Below are 18,803 nucleotides of genomic sequence, written 5' to 3' on the forward strand. Positions count from 1 at the left end.
AACTCAATTAATTAATTAATTAATGAGTCATTTGTTTGTGAAGACTTGAACTTTGAAAAATGCCTTAAGGATGCATCCAAGGTTTGAACTCACGCACCTATGAACGCACCAAGACGCCCAGCCCAAACCACTTGGGCTACAACCCGATCGACGACATCTGCCATGTTGCGTGATGCTGGCCTATGTGTGAACACCTCTCTAAGACATGATTTAAATTCACCCACCAAGAAAAGAGGTATTTAAATTAACCGACTGGCAAATCATTATGGATTCTGACTAAAAAATAAAAAAAAAAAACCATATCTTGTTATTGTACTGTTATAACTGAGGATATGCCATGGCTTATTGTGACCAAATTTAGTAGCAGACTGGTGCGTGCTGCAACCCCCCTCTCTATCGGGTCTGCCATTGTTGCCCCCCCAGACCCTCTCTGTGTCTGTGTCTCTGTCTCTCTCCCCCTTTCGTCTTCTTCTCTCTCTCTCTCTCTCTCTCTCTCTCTCTCCGGTTGACCTGGTTTCTTGCTCCCAGTCTCTCCAGCATTTGCGGCCCGCTCATCACGCCCCCCTTCGTTGGCTCGTGCCGGATGCGTGCAGGAGCGGCATCCCCCATCGATGCTGCATCTTCCTGCCCCTCCCTTACCGCCGGAGCTCGCGAGAACGCCATCACGCACTGACACACAGTCCCATTCCTCTCCCTCGCAGAAATTTCCCCGCCGGACCTTTCATCGAAACTTCCATCGGAGCTTCTGCAGGTAGGGATTGCAGTCCTACTGTTGGGAAGTTGCCCCCCCCGACCCTGGGTCAGACGTTGCTCTTAGGGCTTGCTCAAGTAAGCTTCCATCATTCGCATTTGACCTGATGTGGTTACAGAGGAAGAACCTAGGCATCAGGAAAAAGGTATCAATTTCTCCCTTTCACGCAGGTCTCTCTCTAGAGCAGATGGATGTGTGTCTGTGCAAGGCATTCAGTGGCCTCCCTGCAGGTCACCGTACTCGCAGTTAAGACAATTAAGCGGTTTGCGAGTAGTGTTTCTAGCCAGTGATGGGCTGTGCATGTACAAAAGAGGCAGCTGTACAAGACGATGACATTGACATCCGAAAGGATAGAGTTCATGGGTCCAAGAGGAGCACTTCATCGGGAAGGTTGAACCGTGTGGACAGTAGCAATGCCGTGGATGGTAAAGAAAGGGACAGGTTGAAGCTGAGTGGAGTGGTTAAATATACATCGATCGATGATGGAAGAGACAAGCAGTGGATACCAGTTGAACCCAATGGTAGGTTAAGAAACCTACCCAAGCATAATGAGGGGGAACAAGTTACAGCCGGATGGCCTGCATGGCTTTCGGCTGTAGCTGGAGATGCTGTGAAAGGCTGGATCCCAAGACGAGCAGATTCATTTGAGAAACTTGATAAGGTAACCAGCTTCTCATATAACTGATGCTGAAGGGAAAGGTCTATATGTTCTAGGAGTTTGGTTACTGTTCACACAATCCTTCTTAGTATCATGTTACTTGAAGTGTTTGCTGTTGTATGTGGGAAAGAATGTGATTTTGGTTTTTGTAATGCTTCTACTCATGGCTCATCATTGGAAGTACATGGTGATTGTTGGTCCGTGAGGAGATATTGCTATTTTGAAATTGGTTTTGTCTCCACAGAGGTAAAGTCAAACAATTTTCTCTTCCTGGTCAATTACGGTTTTCACCATATTTGAGTCAGATTCTCCAAGGTTTGTAGTGGCTTGGCCTTCCAAGGTTTGGAGTGGCTTTCTGGCCTTCCAAGGTTTGGTGTGGCTTACTAATGCATATTCGTAGTATGATAATGGTATATTCTTTGGCTATGTGGGCATGGATTCTTCCAAGTTATAGTTTACTATCAAAGTTGCCATGTGTGGAAGGTTCTTGCCATAGTGATTATTGGTAGTTGAGGTTTTCTTGAACATGGCAATCCATTTGTTTATTCTCCTTAGGAGTGTGCAGTTATTAGAGTAACCTTGAGATTGGCATAGAGTTTAAGCAAAGATTCCCTTTGCATTTGTCTCCTCGAGTAATTGTGGATCATTGTATACCTTGAGGCTTGGGTGTTGGTTGATTATTATAATGGGATCATGGGCATAGACCATTGATCAAATTACACGACTAACTTCATGTATCCAATTTAGTGGCTTATAGTTCCTCTACAAGCACACTAGTGGCATGATTCAATCTTTGCTAATACTAAAATTTCTAAAGGCAAGCAAGTAGTGCCTTCATATTCTGAAGTAGGAGTTTCCTCTTCAATGATAAATTAACTCTTATGTTATTGTTAGTTGTGAGAATGACAATTCCTAGAGAGGTAATTTTTACCTTCCCTACTTACAAGCATAAATCTTGTGCTTGCCCAAGAGCAATTGGCCGTTCTTTTTTATAGCTAGTAGAAGTTGGTTATTTGATTCAAATTTAGGATAGGGAATAATTTAAATGGTCTCTTGTGGGGAGGTGTAGCGCTCTCAATGGTTTGCCAATTTTCATTATCTTTTGTGGGAGAGAGAGTGCATAATGACTCCAGCCAGCCAAAAAGGCAATTACTCAGCCATGAAGGAATTGTGCATATCAATCCTAAGGTAGCCAGGTCTTTGTTTTGTTTGACCATGCTAAGGGGTGGCTAAGATCAAGCCAAGGGTAGTTAGCTTTTGGTAGTTTAACTAGTTCCAAGGTAAGTATGATCAAGCTTTGTTTCTTGTTAATGTTTCTCCAAATTTTATGCGATTAACTTGACCTAGAGGAGGCCATAAGGCCAGGTGGGTGGACCCATTCAAGAGTTCACTTTGAGATCAGCTATGAGGAGGCGCTAATGATTTTGATGCATGGAGTTGGATTATTGAGATAAATTCTATCTCATTTTTGGAGTTATCTACCATTTTCTTCCTCCCTCTTCCCTCCCTCCCCTCCCTTTCCCCTTTTGAGGATGTCACCAAACAAATCCTCAATTTGGAAGATTTGACAAGTAGTTCATGAGAGTAGCAAACGAGCAAAGCATTGATCGGGGTGGCCATTGTTATGGTTTTATGTGGGTGAAAGGACAATGTGTTGGCAAGTGCATCCAGTTAAGAGACATGGGTAAGACATGAACACTAATTGAAAGAATTAAACACGAGCTTAGAATGTATGGGCAATGGAATCCATGTACAAATAACTTCAACCAGCTCACAATGATGAGTAGCAGTGGTACTTCTAGTCTCTCTCTCTTTAAAGATGCAAGATGATGCAATCTGACGATGTGTGGAGTGGAGAGCGCGCGCGCGCACACACACACACACACACACACACACACACACACACACACACACACGGAAGCCTTAGGATGAGACACAAGACAATTGAAGAAGCCCTAATGAGCCACCTAGCTATCTTTGTGAGGTGCCTAAATGGAGGCTAGACATTGTGTCTAAAAGCCATGATATATCCCAAACTGACATTCTCTCTTGTAGGTTGCATTTCGTTCGTGTACAAAATAGATACATCCAATTCATCCAGTCTTATCGGATACATTGGATCTGTTTAGTTTGGACTGGACAAAAAGGGCCTTGCTAATTTTTTGGGGGGGATTGAAAATCTTCCTCTTCCTCTCTTTCTATCGTTATCTCTACCAACTCCTCTTACTCTACTTCTTATCACCTCCTATTTCTCATTCTCTTCCTTGTTCTCTACCTCTTCTACCACCTCCTCTTTCTCTACCTCCGCTTGCACTTTTTCTACCACCTTCTCTTGCCCTACCTCTCTCTTACCACCTTCCTCTTGAATTTTTCCCTAACTCTCTATTACAAGTTACCACCCTATCTTTATTAGCACTCATTGGCTTAAAGTATTTGTATTTGGTCTTGACTCTCGTCTTGTTCATTGTTGAAGCAACAAGGTGAAAGTTTGTACTGAATAGATAATGCCTTGTGTGGGAGTTTTCGCTCAACCGCCAAGACCCACGGACCGCTTATTGTTTCAAGCATTCCAAGTTGAGTACTAACATCCATATCTACGGGTGTAGTGAGCTTACCTCCATGCCGTTCGAGTTATCTCCTCTCCCGCGCACTCCGGTAGCTCCATGATCCAAGTGCAAGCTCCATCCTCAAGCCCCACGCTCCAAGCTCCATCATCGCGAGCAAGAGAAAAGAGAAGAAGAGAAGAGAAGAAGAGAGGAGAAGACGGAGAGTTTCTCCACCCCACGGTCCCTCACCCTCATACACTCACTCCCTCACACTCACACTCCCTCTCTCAAGCACAAGCTCAAGCAAGCAAGAAGAAGAAGAAGAAGAAGAAGAAGAGGAGAGCCACTTTTTGCCACACACAAGAATGAGCTTCTCATTCACTTTTCAACTTTATATACAAAACTCTAAATCTCTTTCTTGGTGGTCATCCCCTTTTCCCCTTTTTTATAGGGCCGGCTGTAGCCTAGGTCCTTTGTATGCATGTTGGCATTCCTCGGTCCATTCAAATATTATCAGCATTTTTTGTAGAGTGGTCTGCGCTTGCGCTCTTTTACAAAGGTTTTGACTTGCGCTTTTCCTTGTGCGCCTTTGTCTTCTGTTTCTCCTTGTCTTGGCCTTTGTCTTTGTCTTTGTCTTCTGTTTTAGCTTTCCAGATTTTCCACCGCCTGGCACACTTTTACAAGATTTCAGGGTACGCCTTTGTATTTTAAAATGCACCTTTCCCCTTTTGCATTTACCTTGGACTTTTTAAGGTTGCCCTTGTGCTTTTGGCCTTTTCTCTCCTTCTTTCTTCAGTCGGGCTACTTTTTTTTCGCCTTTGCTCTGCGTCTATTTTATTTTATTTTGCTTTCTTCGTGTTGGGGTTAACACCTTGTGACACTCTATTTCTTAGGTCATAACTCTCATTTTGAACAAGTAATATTTACTAGATTAACCCTTAATTTCTTATGTATTTTGAAATGGTTGTATGAAACATTGCATTTTTTTAAATTTACATTTGTGTGTACATTTGGTACCGTTCTACCTCCGTGGGTCGGATAGATGGGATGGATTATACTTGACTACCTTGCTCTCTTGGATCATGGATGATTAGTATAATCAAGTACACAATGATGGGGAATATGCAAGCCCCCTAGGGATCGCCCCCCTGTCCCATACGATAGTAGTGATGGTTAGAAAGCCATAACATCATATCATACAAACAATGTCAATTAGCTAGGACCACCGAGTGAAAGCATATCTTTTATAATCTTATCCAAAACCATATACCCAAGCAATGGGTACCAAGCCATCACCAAGGTGGCTCAAAAGGACATGGATATCGAGATATTGATTAGATATGATCCTTGATCATGAAAATTGGAAATTGTTGAATCTTGAAGCTTGTCATAGAGCTCATCATGACAATGGATTCCACTCCTTGAGCCGGAATGCTGAAGTGCCCCCCATGTGAGAATAAACTAGGAGTAAACACCGCTTGCTCCTATGTGAGAATAGATTTTAGGAGCAAACACTGTTTGCTATTTGAACTTACCGTCATGGACTTGGAAGTTACACTAGCTCTAAATTGCTAGATGAATCAATGCATATAAAAAGCCTTCCTTAGGCTCCACCACATCAAGAAATTGGTGAGTTTGGTGAGCTTGACCATCACCCTCTCATAGTCCCTCCCTTGCTTGGGAATGTGTGGAGATGATAAGGTCACTAGGGCTAGAAAATGGATTATTGGGTTGTTGCGGCTTTTGTCACGTGATAGGAATTGGAGTGGGAGTTCAAGGGTGATGAAGAGAGGAGTTGATCTTGTCCTTCTTTCCCTTCTACCAAAGAGCCACTAGCTTCTTGCAATCCTTTTGGATGCTCCTACTTGCCATAGGAGAAGCATGCTGCACTTCACCTTCTTCTTGTCACCCTTTTCAGTAGCCACATAAGCTCGACGAACATGTAGAGTGCTAGCCTGAGATGGCCTTCCCTTGTAACTGCATAAACCAAGCCTCTAGAAAACACTTCAGGCTGAATAAGATTTGTTATCAGTAGAAGAACAAGGAGGTGCCATGAGAGTGATTGAAGATAGCAGCTAGAGAGAGGTACCTGGGACACTTTGCTGTCAAATCAGCCCAATCAAGAGTTCAGCAGTTCATATACATAAGTAGAGCAACAGTAAAGTGAATATAGTGAAGAATCACAATAATTGTCACATAAGACCCTATGTAAATCTTGAAAAACAAAAACAAGTGTCTAGGGTTGAGATTTAAAAAATGCATATTTGAATCAGCTACAGGAGCAGTCAGCCCACAAATGCAAGGTGTATGAGGTTTCACCACAGCAGGCAACAAGTAGGGTCTTTGCAGCAGCAGATCCAGCCTCTAGGACCAAGAACCAGCCCAAAATGCAGGGCTACAGCTTCAGATGCAAGAAAAAATAGGTCGCCCATCAGTAGGATGGACTGTCAAGGTGAGAGGAGATAGAAAGCTCAAATGCAAGATAGGAAGGATCCAGCAAAAAACACGAACTTTTAGATTTGAAAACTGTCGGTGATGGCACACAAAACCAGTGAACCCACAACACTGGTCGTTTGATTCCATGTGAGAACATGCAGATGATTGGAAGCCACACAAAGAGAGAGAGAGAGAGAGAGAGAGAGAGAGAGAGAGAGAGAGAACACTGAACAAAAAGAAAGAACGTGAACACAAGAACCAAAGTGCAGGTGCAAGGAAATTCATAGGAGAAGCATGAGATATAGAGGTACCACCACAGGCAAATAATGAACAGCAGCAGTGCCTCCAATCTTCCTCTCTCCAAGGATGCAAGATGATGCGATGATACAATGTGAGAGGAGTGGAGGATAAAGAAGCCTCAAGATGAGATACAAGACAAGTGGAGAAGCACTAAATAAGCCAGCCACTGCCTCTGTTAGGTTCCCAAATGAAGGATAAACTGTGTGCCTAAAACCTATGATATGTACCAACTAACAACAAGAAGGGCATAAAAAAGAAGCGAATCTTAGTTATTGTGGGTACTATATGTAAGAGGCAGTGTGGCTGAATACAGCCATATGCTGGCAAATAGTTTGTACTCAGAGCTAATGCAGTTGTAAGGTGGGTTCTTTTTTTTGGGGGAGCGGGGGGTAGGGTGGGTTTGAGGTTATACCTACCAGGTGCTATGGTGCGAGAAGGGTGCCAATTTCTGGACAAGTCTGGATAAGAGGCATTCCGGAGTGGAACATATCCGGACAAGATAATGAATAGCCTGGAGAGTTGGCCAATAAAATAGAAGGAGAGTATCACATGGAGGTAGGCTCTGACTTGGCATTTTGATGCCATCTCACATGGCCGGCAGATCATGTTGCACCCTAGTCTTTCCTGCTTCCAGCTACTGGATTGAAGCACCCACAATGCTACATGTAGCATGAGAGACACATGGTACGTTAGGCTCATGACTTGTTGCATTTGTCACGTGTGCATGGTGTTGGGGGTAAAGGCGTCTCCGCCATGCCGCCCCGTGTATTACTACACTGACAGTACCCGCCATTGCATACTGCAGGTGGCGGGCGGCCGTCACGTCACTTTATTCTTTATTCTTTTAGTGACAGTTTGAATAAAGGAAGGCCCGGTCACACATTGTGACCGTTGGAGTTCCCATTTCTTGTCTCTCTCTTTCTTGCTCTTGCTCTCCCGCCATAGCTCGCGTGCAAGCTTCGATCCTTCTCACCTTTCAACTGGTATCAGAGCTTGGCATTCTCTTGCTCGAGCTCGGCTCGGTGCTTCCCGACCTTCACATTGACTCGCTTCACGCATTGGGTCTCCATCCCGGCAGCCATAGCCAACCTCTTGAGCTCCCGACTCTCCCTGGCTTCCTGAGTTCCATCCCGGCCTTCTTGAGCCTCATCAGGGCCTTGCCCTTGAGGTATTGCTTCAGCATTTGCAGGCATTTGAGTGTATTCTCAGTTTGAAACAGGGCAGGAACAAAGGGCAGCCACTCTTCTTGAGCTCCATAGCTCATATCTTCCCTCCGCTTTGCATTGGGCCTTCATGGCTTGGTATGTGCCTACCTTGGGCCATCATTGAGCCCCCCCACACTCAACATTCAGCCACGTGATTAAAGCAGCACTCCAGGCCTCAACACGCTGAATATGGCGCCCATTTTCAGACTTTGACCTCCACGTTTTACAGCTGAATGCTTTGCTGCTCATGGAGCACTCATCATTGGCCTATTTGGAGGGCATTTGAGCCATTTTTGGATGTCATTTTGATGCTTTGGCTTGACATTGAGGTTGGGAGCTGATCATTCTCCGTTTTGAAACTGCCATTCACTGTATAACAGTGCTGGAAACAGGGCAGCACCCCTGACACTGACATTTGTTGCTTATGCCTCATCCCATTGGAGCTATTTGATGCCCGTATGCGGTCTACTTCCTACCCGGATGTACTGGGGATGTATGCATTTGGTTTGACCATGATTTTGGCTTGAATTCGGGGCTGAAATCTACTGTTTAGAACAGTAAATACATGCTGGAATAACTGTGGGCTGAAGGTACTTTACATGCTTTGGCACTTACCTACCGATACCGGATGTATGCTTTGAGCTTTGGCATGATGTCTCTGACATTTGGGGACGACTTGGAGCGATTTTGGCTTGAATACGGGGCTGAAATCTATTGTTTAGAACAGTAAATACATGCCGGAATAACAGTGGGCTGAAGGTACTTTACATGCTTTGGCACTTACCTATCGATACCGGATGTATGCTTTGAGCTTTGGCATGATGTCTCTGACATTTGGGGACGACTTGGAGCATATGTATGAGATTATGGGATGCTCTTGAGCTTCGCATTAGCTCCGTCTTCACTGGCATTTGGACCGACTTGGCATGCTCGTGGACCGTCTATGCCTCATGTCTCTGCTTGACAGTTAGGCTTTTGCATTACGTGCTTTGGTTCGTGACATATGCTATTTGGTTCCTGTATGCCATACCGACATTTGGAGCTTGGATTTGGATGTATTTGAGCATTCTCGGCTTACTTGATCACTGATCTTGGTTGCTATTTGGATGTCATTGAGTTGACCGAGAGCTTATTTGGGCTTATGTATTGCTTCATGGTTAATACGACTGGTGCTTCATGTATGTCATACTCTCTTGGATGCGCTTGATGCATTGACAGGGTCACTTATCACTGGTGCTTTCTCTTGGGTTGTTTGAGCTTCTGAGCTCGCTTTGTAAGCCTTTTGTGCCAGTGGGAGTATTTTACATGCTTGCTTGACCTTTGACAGTTGCATGCTATTGGAGCACTTACATGTATTTGGAGCAGTTTATGTCTTGAGCAGCTACATACGCATTGAGACTTTGGGATCATACTCCGATCTTTATGGATATGCATTGATGTACTCTTGGTTCACAGGATGCTTATAAGCTGAGTCTCGTATTTGGATCTCTCTCTTTGAGCGGACACCTATTTGTGTCAGGTTTTGGCAGTTACAGGAACACTTTGCCTAGAGTGTCTGGGGGTGTGCCTTTCACTGGCAGATGTTATTTTGACATGCTTCGGTGTTGAGCTCATGTTCTTTTCACTGTCATTGGCCTTGCTTATGTCCGTTTCATACCGGCTTTGGACCTAGCATTGTTTGCTTGACATTGGATCCTATTTTGGGACAGTTTGCTCTCTAGACTGCATACCTGCAATTTATTACAGCAAGCAGTTATTGGTGGACTGAGGTGTACTTTTCATGCTGAAATATCTTGATTTGGTGTACCGCACCTAGTACTAAGTGGGCAGCAACTTTTGGTACACTTTGCTCGCCCTTTGGACCCCGTTTTGGTCATTTTTGGGCAGTTTCTGCAGTAAAACAGCAAGCAGTTTTGGACTGTTTGGGCATTTCCAGCCTGCATAATGGCGTCATCTTCGCATGATAGTGCCATATTTAACATCACAAAGTTGGATGGTACCAACTACTCTTATTGGAAGAGTCAAATTTGGCAGGTCTTGGTGCAGAAATCTCAGACTAAGCCACTTCGGTTGAGTGGGGAGCAGCTTGAAACTATGGACAATGACGACTGGCTTGAACTTGATGAGCTATGCAAGTCCACGATTGTATTGTCTCTCACTGAACAGGTACATTATAATGTATTTGAGGAAGCACAGAGTGTATGGGATCTATGGAATAAGATCAAGAATCTTTATGATAAGAAAAGTCCCGCGAGTCAGATGTACTGGTTGAAGCAGCTTATGGATCTGCGCATGAAGGATAATGCGACTATGTCTGCTCACTTGAGCCAGTTCCATGCTATACTGAAGAACCTGACTTCGCAGGATATCACCTTTGGAGAGGAAGTAACTCCTCTTTTCTTGCCTGGGACTCTGAATGAGTCATGGGATGTTTTCCGTACTGCTCTTTGTGTCTCTAGTGTTACTCTAAAATTAGCAGATGTTGAGAGTGCTCATCTTCAGGAAGAGGTGAATTGCAAAAACTTGGATGCCTCTCGTGGTAGTCATGCTTTGACAGTTAGAGGCAGGAATGACAGGTATGACCGTGGTAATGGCCGAGGCCGTGACTCGCAGAAGGGTCGGTCTAAATCTCGTGGCAAGTCGCGTAGTAAGTCGCGTGGGCGCAATGCAAATGTCACTTGTCATCATTGTGGGAAAAAGGGCCATATTAGACCACAGTGTCATGAGTTGCGCAATGAGAAGTGCAAGGATAAGGGGAAAGATAAAGTGTAGGAGAAGTCCTCTGATCGCAACATAGTACCTGCGAAGTCCAGCGTCAAGATTGAGGAAATTAATGTCACGCAGACTGAGGAGTCCGATGGTGGTGATGAGTTTATACTTGCAGCTTGTTCTTCTGATGCTTCACACTTGATTGAGACATCTAGTATGTATGCACAGTGCTGGTTATTGGATTCAGGTGCGTCCTTCCATGTGACGCCTTACCGTGAGTGGTTTCACTCTTACCGTACTGTATCTGGATTAGTCAGACTTGGAGATGACAGGTCTCTTGATATTGTGGGCTGTGGAGATATTCAGTTGCAGTTTTCCACTGGCAGTTCCTTTTTGCTCAGGGATGTACGTCATGTACCTGCGCTTACGCGCAGTCTTATGTCTGCAGGAGAGTTGGATGATGCAGGGTTTCATGTCTGTTTTGGAGATTTTGCCTGGAAAATTACCAAAGGTAGACTTGTGCTTGCTAGAGGCGCCAAGGCTGGCAGCCTCTATCCTCTTGTTGTATCTGGGTCTTCTGTAGACTATGTTTTGGCAGTGGGCTCTATCCCACATGTATCACTTTGGCATGCCCGTTTGGGGCATATGTCTTTGAAGGGAATGAAAATATTATCTGGTTTGCAGTATCTTCCGCCTTTGGACTATGCACATTTTGACTCGTGTGATCATTGTCTTTATGGTAAGCAGAATAGGTCTACGCATAAGAAATCGGGTAGGCCACGCATGAATGAGCCCTTGGCATTGGTGCATTCCGATGTTTGTGGGCCTATGCCTTGCATGTCTATGGGTGGCGCAAAGTACTTTGTTACCTTCATTGATGATTTTTCTAGGAAAGTGTGTGCTTATTCCATAAAGCAAAAGTCTTGGCAGTCTTTCAGCGTTGGCTTGCTCTTGTTGAGAACCAAACTGGGTATAGGCTGAAATGCCTTAGGACTGACAATGGGGGAGAATATGTCTCACGTGCTTTTGAGCAGTTTTGTGATGACAGGGGTATTAAGCGTCAGTTGACCGCCCCTTACACCCCACCCCAGAATGGTTTGGCTGAGCGCATGAACATGACTATTCAGGAGCGTGTGCGCTCTGTGCTTTGCCATGCAGGCCTACCCCAGAGTTTTTGGGCTGAGGCAGTTAGTACGGCAGTGCATGTCATAAACCGATCGCCTTCCAGTGGATTGGATTTTCAGGTTGCAGAGGAAGTTTGGGTTGGTAAGCCACCCTCTTATGCGCATCTCCGTGTCTTTGGATGTGAGGCATTCTGCCATGTGTCCAAGGACAAGAGGAGTAAATTGGATCCAAAGAGCATTAAATGCATATTCCTTGGCTATGGTGAGTCAGGAGAGATGGGCTATCGCCTATGGGATCCGCAGGCGCGGAAAATAGTACGCAGCCATGATGTCGTCTTCCATGAAGACAAGATGCACAGGCAGCTTGAGAAGGTGGTTGAGATCCGCAGAGTGATCTTTCAGGAGGAGCCTAGAGCTCTAGCACAGCCAGTAGTACAACTTGCAGCAGTTCCTCCACAGGGCCAGGGTGTTGGGCAGGCAGTTAGACAGGCAGCAGAGCCTGCGGTGAGACGGTCTGCTAGAGACAGACGTCCACCTGACAGATTTCAGTCCTCTATGCATTATGTTTTGGTTACAGATGTAGGAGAGCCTTTCACTTATGATGAGGCTATGCGCAGGGGTGACAGTCACTCCTGGGAGAGGGCTATGCAGTCTGAGATAGACTCCCTGCATAAGAATGAGACTTGGGATTTGGTTGCCTTGCCTAAGGGCAAGAAGGCTTTGCCATGCATGTGGGTGTACAAGCTGAAAAGTACCCCTGGACACCCCAAGCCGGCATACAAGGCTAGATTGGTAGCAAAGGTTTTAAGCAGGAACATGGTGTGGACTTTGATGAGGTCTTTTCTCCTGTGGTTAAAATGACCACCTTGCGCTTAGTCTTGGCTTTGGTTGCACAGCTTGACTTAGATCTATATCAGATGGATGTCAAGACGGCTTTTATACATGGGGACTTGCATGATGAGATCTATATGGATCAGCCTAAGGGCTTTGCAGAACCTGGCAGGGAGCACCTAGTGTGCAAGTTGAAGAAGAGCTTGTATGGCTTGAAGCAGGCACCTAGGGAATGGTATCATAAGTTTGATGCCTTTATGCAGTCACAGGGCTACAGCAGGAGTGTTATGGATCCGTGTTTTTACACGAAGAAAGCCCGTGATGGCAGTTTGCTTATCTTGGTACTCTATGTTGATGATATGCTGATAGCAGGGAAAGCTCATGATGAGCTAGATGCTCTTAAATCTCAGCTGAAGAAGAGCTTTGAGATGAAGGATTTGGGACAGGCCTCACATATACTTGGGATGCGCATTAAGCGCGATAGGCATCAGGGGCTTTTGTATCTCTCACAGCGGGAGTACATTCATAAAGTCCTTGAGCGCTTCTGCATGCAGGACGTAAAGCCTATTGGCTGTCCATTACCTTCTTATGTGAAGGTATCACAGGCCGATTGTCCGCAGACAGATGAGCAGAGGGCCGAGATGGCCAAGATCCCTTATTCTTCAGCCGTGGGCAGTTTGATGTATAGCCACTCGTCCAGATATTGCGCATGTAGTTGGTGTTGTGGCACGCTATATGGCTACACTTGGCAGCAGACATTGGGATGCCGTGAAGGGTATCATGAGGTACCTGAAGGGCACAACAAATATGTGTATTTGCTATGGCAGCCAGGATACAGGGGTCGTGGGGTACACTGACTCCGATTATGCAGGACATGCAGATAGTAGGAAGTCCACTTCTGGCTATGTATTCACCTATGCTGGAGGGGCTGTCTCTTGGATGTCCAGGGTTCAGAAGTGTATGGCTTTGTCTACCACTGAGGCCGAGTATGTTGCAGCCACTGAGGCTTGCAAGGAGGCCATATGGTTAGGCCGTCTAGTTGCTGACCTTGGGATTGATGCTATACCTACACTGCATTCGGATTCTATGAGTGCCATTCAGTTGGCTAAGAATCCAGTCTTCCATGCGAAGACAAAACACATTGAGGTGAGGTATCACTTCATACGTGGTGTCGTGGAGGACAAGTCTGTTGACCTTGTCAAGATCTCCACTGACGAGAATCTTGCAGATCTGCTCACAAAGAGCCTCACTACTGAGCACTTTGCCTTCCTCAGGAGGTTGATGGGCGTTAGATGAGATGTCGCCTTTCCTCATCCGTTGTACCTATGTACATTGGTACTATCTTTTCTTTTTTCTTTTCTCTCTCACTAGGGCAGATTCGCCTTTAAGTGGGAGGTTGTTGGGGGTAAAGGCGCCTCCGCCGTGCCGCCCCGTGTATTACTACACTGACAGTGCCCGCCACCTGCACACTGCAGGTGGCGGGCGCCCGTCACGTCACTTTATTCTTTATTCTTTTAGTGACAGTTTGAATAAAGGAAGGCCCGGTTACACATTGTGACCGTTGGAGTTCCCATTTCTTGTCTCTCTCTTTCTTGCTCTTGCTCTCCCGCCATAGCTCGCGTGCAAGCTTCGATCCTTCTCACCTTTCACATGGAAAGCGTAGATATTTATGATTTGAGGGTTTGAGCCATCTGAAGGGTGCTAATCAGAGATGTGCTGAAGACAGCTAATTTCTGGAACTAAGACCACCTTATTTTTAAAGGCCAACAGCACTCTGGTAGGCTTTACATCAACATTTATTTAAACCTCAAGAGCTTGAAGTTGTTATTCAATCAATTCACAAACAAGTAAGACTCCTCTTACCAGCTTAGCTTTAAATGATGTAAGACAGATTTACACTTGAGCAATAGTTTTAAAGATTCATTCATGAAATTTGTTAGCTGTTAACATCTTCTATGCAAATCACAGATCACCCATGGAGGCTGTCCTTTTTTTTTGTGCATGCTTAAAGATAACTGTGTTGATTCGTGGTTTTTCTCTTAAAGCTGCTCTATTCTTATATTATCCAAATTTCAAACTATCAGAAGGATAAAGTTGAACTTGTCTGAACAGATTGGTCAAGGCACGTATAGTAATGTTTATAAGGCTCGGGATTTGGAGACTGGTAAAATTGTTGCATTGAAAAAAGTGAGATTCGACAATCTGGAACCAGAAAGTGTTAGATTTATGGCTCGAGAGATTCAAGTTTTACGGCGCCTCAATCACCCTAATATTGTCAAGCTGGAAGGATTAGTAACATCCAGAATGTCTTGCAGTATCTATCTTGTTTTTGAATACATGGAGCACGATCTAGCCGGGCTTGCAGCTTCTCCTGGAACATCATTCACTGAACCACAGGTAGCTATGCAAACCAAGAACCTTGACTGTTCTAGGGTGAGAAGTTATCTCGCATTTTACAGATTGTGAGAATCTTTGTTCTTGGTTGAATAAGATGCCAGTTGTAAAAGTCCGTAGGCAAGACTGTTTTATAAGGGGTTTTTCTGCATGCATATTTCCAGCTGCACATCTCCTTATTTTAAATCAAACATCCTGCAAGGATGTTGCTGCTATCCTGCTGTAACTAAACATAGAACAGGTCATCAGTCTATTTTCATGAGCTTGGTGATCTTTAAACCTCAAGATCTTTGAGACTTGCTAGATTTATTTGTGCCTTTTTTTTGTAGGCAGTGCTGTTTCTTTGTGAACCAGAGTTATATTTTTGTCAACCTACCTAAAGTGGTGGTGGATGATACTATACTCTCACCATTTTTCTTCTGGTGCTTAACATGTCTCTTTTGGTGTCTGACTCAGGTAAAGTGCTACCTACAGCAGCTACTGAGAGGACTTGATCACTGTCACAGCCATGGTGTTCTCCACCGTGACATAAAGGGATCTAATCTTCTCATTGATAATGAAGGAATTTTAAAGATTGCTGATTTTGGGCTTGCCACTTTCTATCAATCTGATCAAAAGCATCCCTTGACCAGCCGTGTTGTAACGTTATGGTATCGCCCTCCTGAGCTTTTGTTAGGTGCGACTGAGTATGGAGTTGGGGTTGACTTGTGGAGCACAGGTTGCATCTTAGCAGAATTATTGGCAGGAAAGCCCATTATGCCAGGTAGAACTGAGGTGAGATTTTGTTTCTCTTGCATTACGTTATTGCACGCATGAGTTTTTAAAAATTTAACTGTATACAATGCTAGCAGGTAGAGCAGCTACACAAAATCTTTAAGCTTTGTGGTTCGCCATCTGAGGATTATTGGAAGAAATCAAAACTTCCACATGCTACAATATTTAAGCCAAAACAGCCTTACAGGAGGTGCATCTCTGAAACCTTCAAGGACTTTCCACCATCAGCTCTGGCTTCAATTGAAACGTTGCTTGCCATAGAGCCAGCTGATAGAGGGACAGCAGCATTGGCACTTAAAAGTGATGTAAGTGCTGCCATTTTATGCTATAGTTAATAGCTGAATATATGACACGATCCCTTTTCTTCCGTAAAGGCTGTATGTATTTTCCAGTGTGTGTGCTTGCTGCTCAGGATTGGCAGTTTGGATTGATTTTCGTTTAATTCTTGAGCTATTTCAGTTTTTCATCACAAAGCCACTGGCATGTGATCCTGCAAGCCTTCCCAAATATCCACCCAGCAAAGAGCTGGATGCAAAATTACGAGATGAAGAAGCACGGAGGTAAATGTCTATTTGGCTTCACATTATTCAAGCCGTCTTTTAGCGACCCTCTTCCTGTCTTCTTTAGAAACTCCAGGTCCACATATTTGTAACTCAGCAGGTCAAAATTTCACCTATTTGTAATTCTGCAATGGCTGTTGTACAAGGGTGCTTAATTAAGAATCTCACTAGTTCAGTTGTATAGCACCTAATGTTTTGCTTGCAGGCAAAGAGCAGCTGGTGGGCGAATTCATGGTGCAGATGCTGTGAAGAGAGTTGGACAGCTGGGCAAGGCCATTCCTGCACCTGATGCAAATGCTGAGCTGGCAATATCTATACAGGTGTGTTACGTAGGTTCTAGGAAGATCTCTTCCATGAGTATAGGCCTGCTGAAGGGTAGCAACAAAACTCAAAATGAGTATATTTGTTCCTGTTCCAATGCTGAACATCTAGTTTTGTTTGGTAACCTGTCTTTACAAAATCCAACATCAATGGTTTTTTTTTGAATTTCCTCTCTTCTGTGCAGCGACGGAGGATGATGGCGCATGCTGCAAAAAGTAAAAGTGAAAAGTTCAATCCCAGGCAAGAGGATTCAGCTGTGGGCTTTCCTTTTGATCCTCCTCGCGCAGTGGCAGGAGTTGGCATTTATGCACCTCCTGGACGTTCTGGTCTTTCAGGATACCTTAATGCTCCCTTTATGGGCATTAAAAAACAGAAAGAAGATGATCCTACCATAGATCCTCCTCGTCGTCCATCATACCCTTCCAACTCCCTAAGTGGTTCTGATCTCAAGTCACAATCTGGTTACACATCTCAAACTGCTAACTCTAGCCTCTCGACTTTAGTAGCTGCAGCAAATAGGAGCGGTGTGGATTTCTCCAAGCAAATGAATGGCTCCAGACAGAGGGAGAAGTTTGGTGCAGTGCAGGCTATGAAAGATGAAAAATTTGATGTAACCGAGTCTGCAATGCAGCTGCAGGGTCGGTTACAGCTGTCAAATATGTCAGTCTTGAACAGGGTGGACAGCTCCTTCCGGAAAGATTCAGTTCAACGAGATCGGCAAGCACTGGTAAGACCTGATTCTGGGTTTCATTAGAAGGCATTGAATATTTCTTAATGGATGCATAACAAAACGTGTGTTTACAGGGCTTGGCAGCACAGGCTCCTCCTCGCATACGTTTTTCTGGGCCATTGTTGCATCCATCCTCAAACCTTGAACACATACTGGGAGAGCATGAACGGCAAGTGCAGGCAGCAGTTCGTCGATCTCGCTATGACAAAGGTAAGCATCAACATGCTGCAATGTCCCAGAAAGCATGGATTAGTGGATCCAATGGATCTTCAGAAATTCCAGAGCTTGGGAAGGGGGTGGGATCACAGACAAGCAGTAGTGGCCGCTGGAAACCTGTCAGATCACAGCCCAGCGGTGAGATTGTTGCACTTTGTGAAGACGAACGAGGACTGTCCTCTGTAGTTGAAAATCATGACAGGGAAAGAGAGGTGTGATGTTCTGCGGATAAGGGTTTTTTTTGGCTTCATTTGGTATCTAATAATAGGCCTGGAGGCAGTATTACAAAACAGCTATGCCATGTTTGAGTTCATGGAGCCTGGCTGTTCCTTCCTCTCACTATTGATTAGGGTTTTACAAAAAGGCTGGTTCCTTCCTCTCACTATCGATTAGGGTTTTACAAAAAGGCTGTCAGAATGTTGGGTTCATCCTGGTTCAGTTAGAAGGCCAGTAAAATGGTACCTGTACCAGGGAATCTCCTGTCTAGACAGTTGAGGTGGGTTCGAGCTGCAGAAGGCCCCTAATATGGAACTGTGCCAGTGAGGCTTGAGCCCAAACTGAATTATGTACATGAAGACTGTTGTACTTTATTAAACGGATTTGGCTAGGATATGCTGCCCATAAGTTATGCTGGTTGAGCTTTCAAAGGACTTCCAACAGTCTGAACAACTTCAGTCCTGGGTGAAGTGCAAGGTACTGTATGCTAACTGCCACAATGCAAGATTGGGTGAAACAGTTTTAGGTATATGATCCATTCATTGTAATTTGTTAGCATTGCCCATTAAGACACGTGCCATTACAATGGTACCGTGACAAGGTGTCTTTGAAAAATTACTGCTAGTTAATTTGAGTTAAGTGGCCCACTTTTGTACTTGTCAAGTGAAGAGCTGATTTGTTTAGCCTGAGTTCAATTTTTGGCCTAAATTTTCTCTTTTAAAGTAAGCAAAATCTGGAGAGAGCCCTTGCTTTTTTAATTGAATTGAAGTAGTTCTAGAAGCTATGCTTGCAAACAAAAAAAAGCATAGTTCCAGTTTTACTCTCGTGTCCACTTATTTTGATATTAGGAAAAGGTTTTATTACCACCACCACCACCACCACTACCACCTTACAAACATCCCTGCGGGGGGATGTTAATTTCTCACGTTTGCAAGCTTTTGGTAGTTATATTGTTGAAATCCTGGTTTATTCAAAAGGACAGACTGCTTCTCATTAGGCTTCATCATTTAATAGTTAGTCTACCTTCACAAG

General features: G+C 44.5%; 1 protein-coding gene across 4 annotated transcripts; it reads left to right on the forward strand.

The window, feature by feature from the left end:
- Positions 1 to 335: 335 nt before the first annotated feature.
- Positions 336 to 18,465, forward strand: LOC148030059 (putative serine/threonine-protein kinase At1g54610). Of its 4 annotated transcripts, XM_087686333.1 has the most exons (9): positions 337 to 828; positions 922 to 1,412; positions 14,673 to 14,957; positions 15,411 to 15,728; positions 15,806 to 16,033; positions 16,188 to 16,288; positions 16,494 to 16,608; positions 16,794 to 17,336; positions 17,414 to 18,465. In XM_087686333.1, the coding sequence occupies exons 2-9, from the start codon at positions 1,041 to 1,043 to the stop codon at positions 17,771 to 17,773; spliced, it is 2,322 nt and encodes a 773-aa protein (XP_087542459.1). In that variant the 5' UTR covers positions 337 to 828; positions 922 to 1,040; the 3' UTR covers positions 17,774 to 18,465. The 4 variants fall into 4 exon arrangements, with proteins under 4 accessions (XP_087542462.1, XP_087542459.1, XP_087542460.1 ...); XM_087686336.1 differs by lacking the exon at positions 14,673 to 14,957 and having other exon boundaries at positions 336 to 828; XM_087686334.1 differs by having other exon boundaries at positions 337 to 1,412.
- Positions 18,466 to 18,803: the final 338 nt, after the last annotated feature.

Source organism: Lygodium microphyllum, chromosome 10 (genome assembly GCF_053477565.2).
Source record: "Lygodium microphyllum isolate KBCC chromosome 10, Lygodium_microphyllum_v1.1.10, whole genome shotgun sequence".
NCBI lineage: Eukaryota > Viridiplantae > Streptophyta > Polypodiopsida > Schizaeales > Lygodiaceae > Lygodium > Lygodium microphyllum.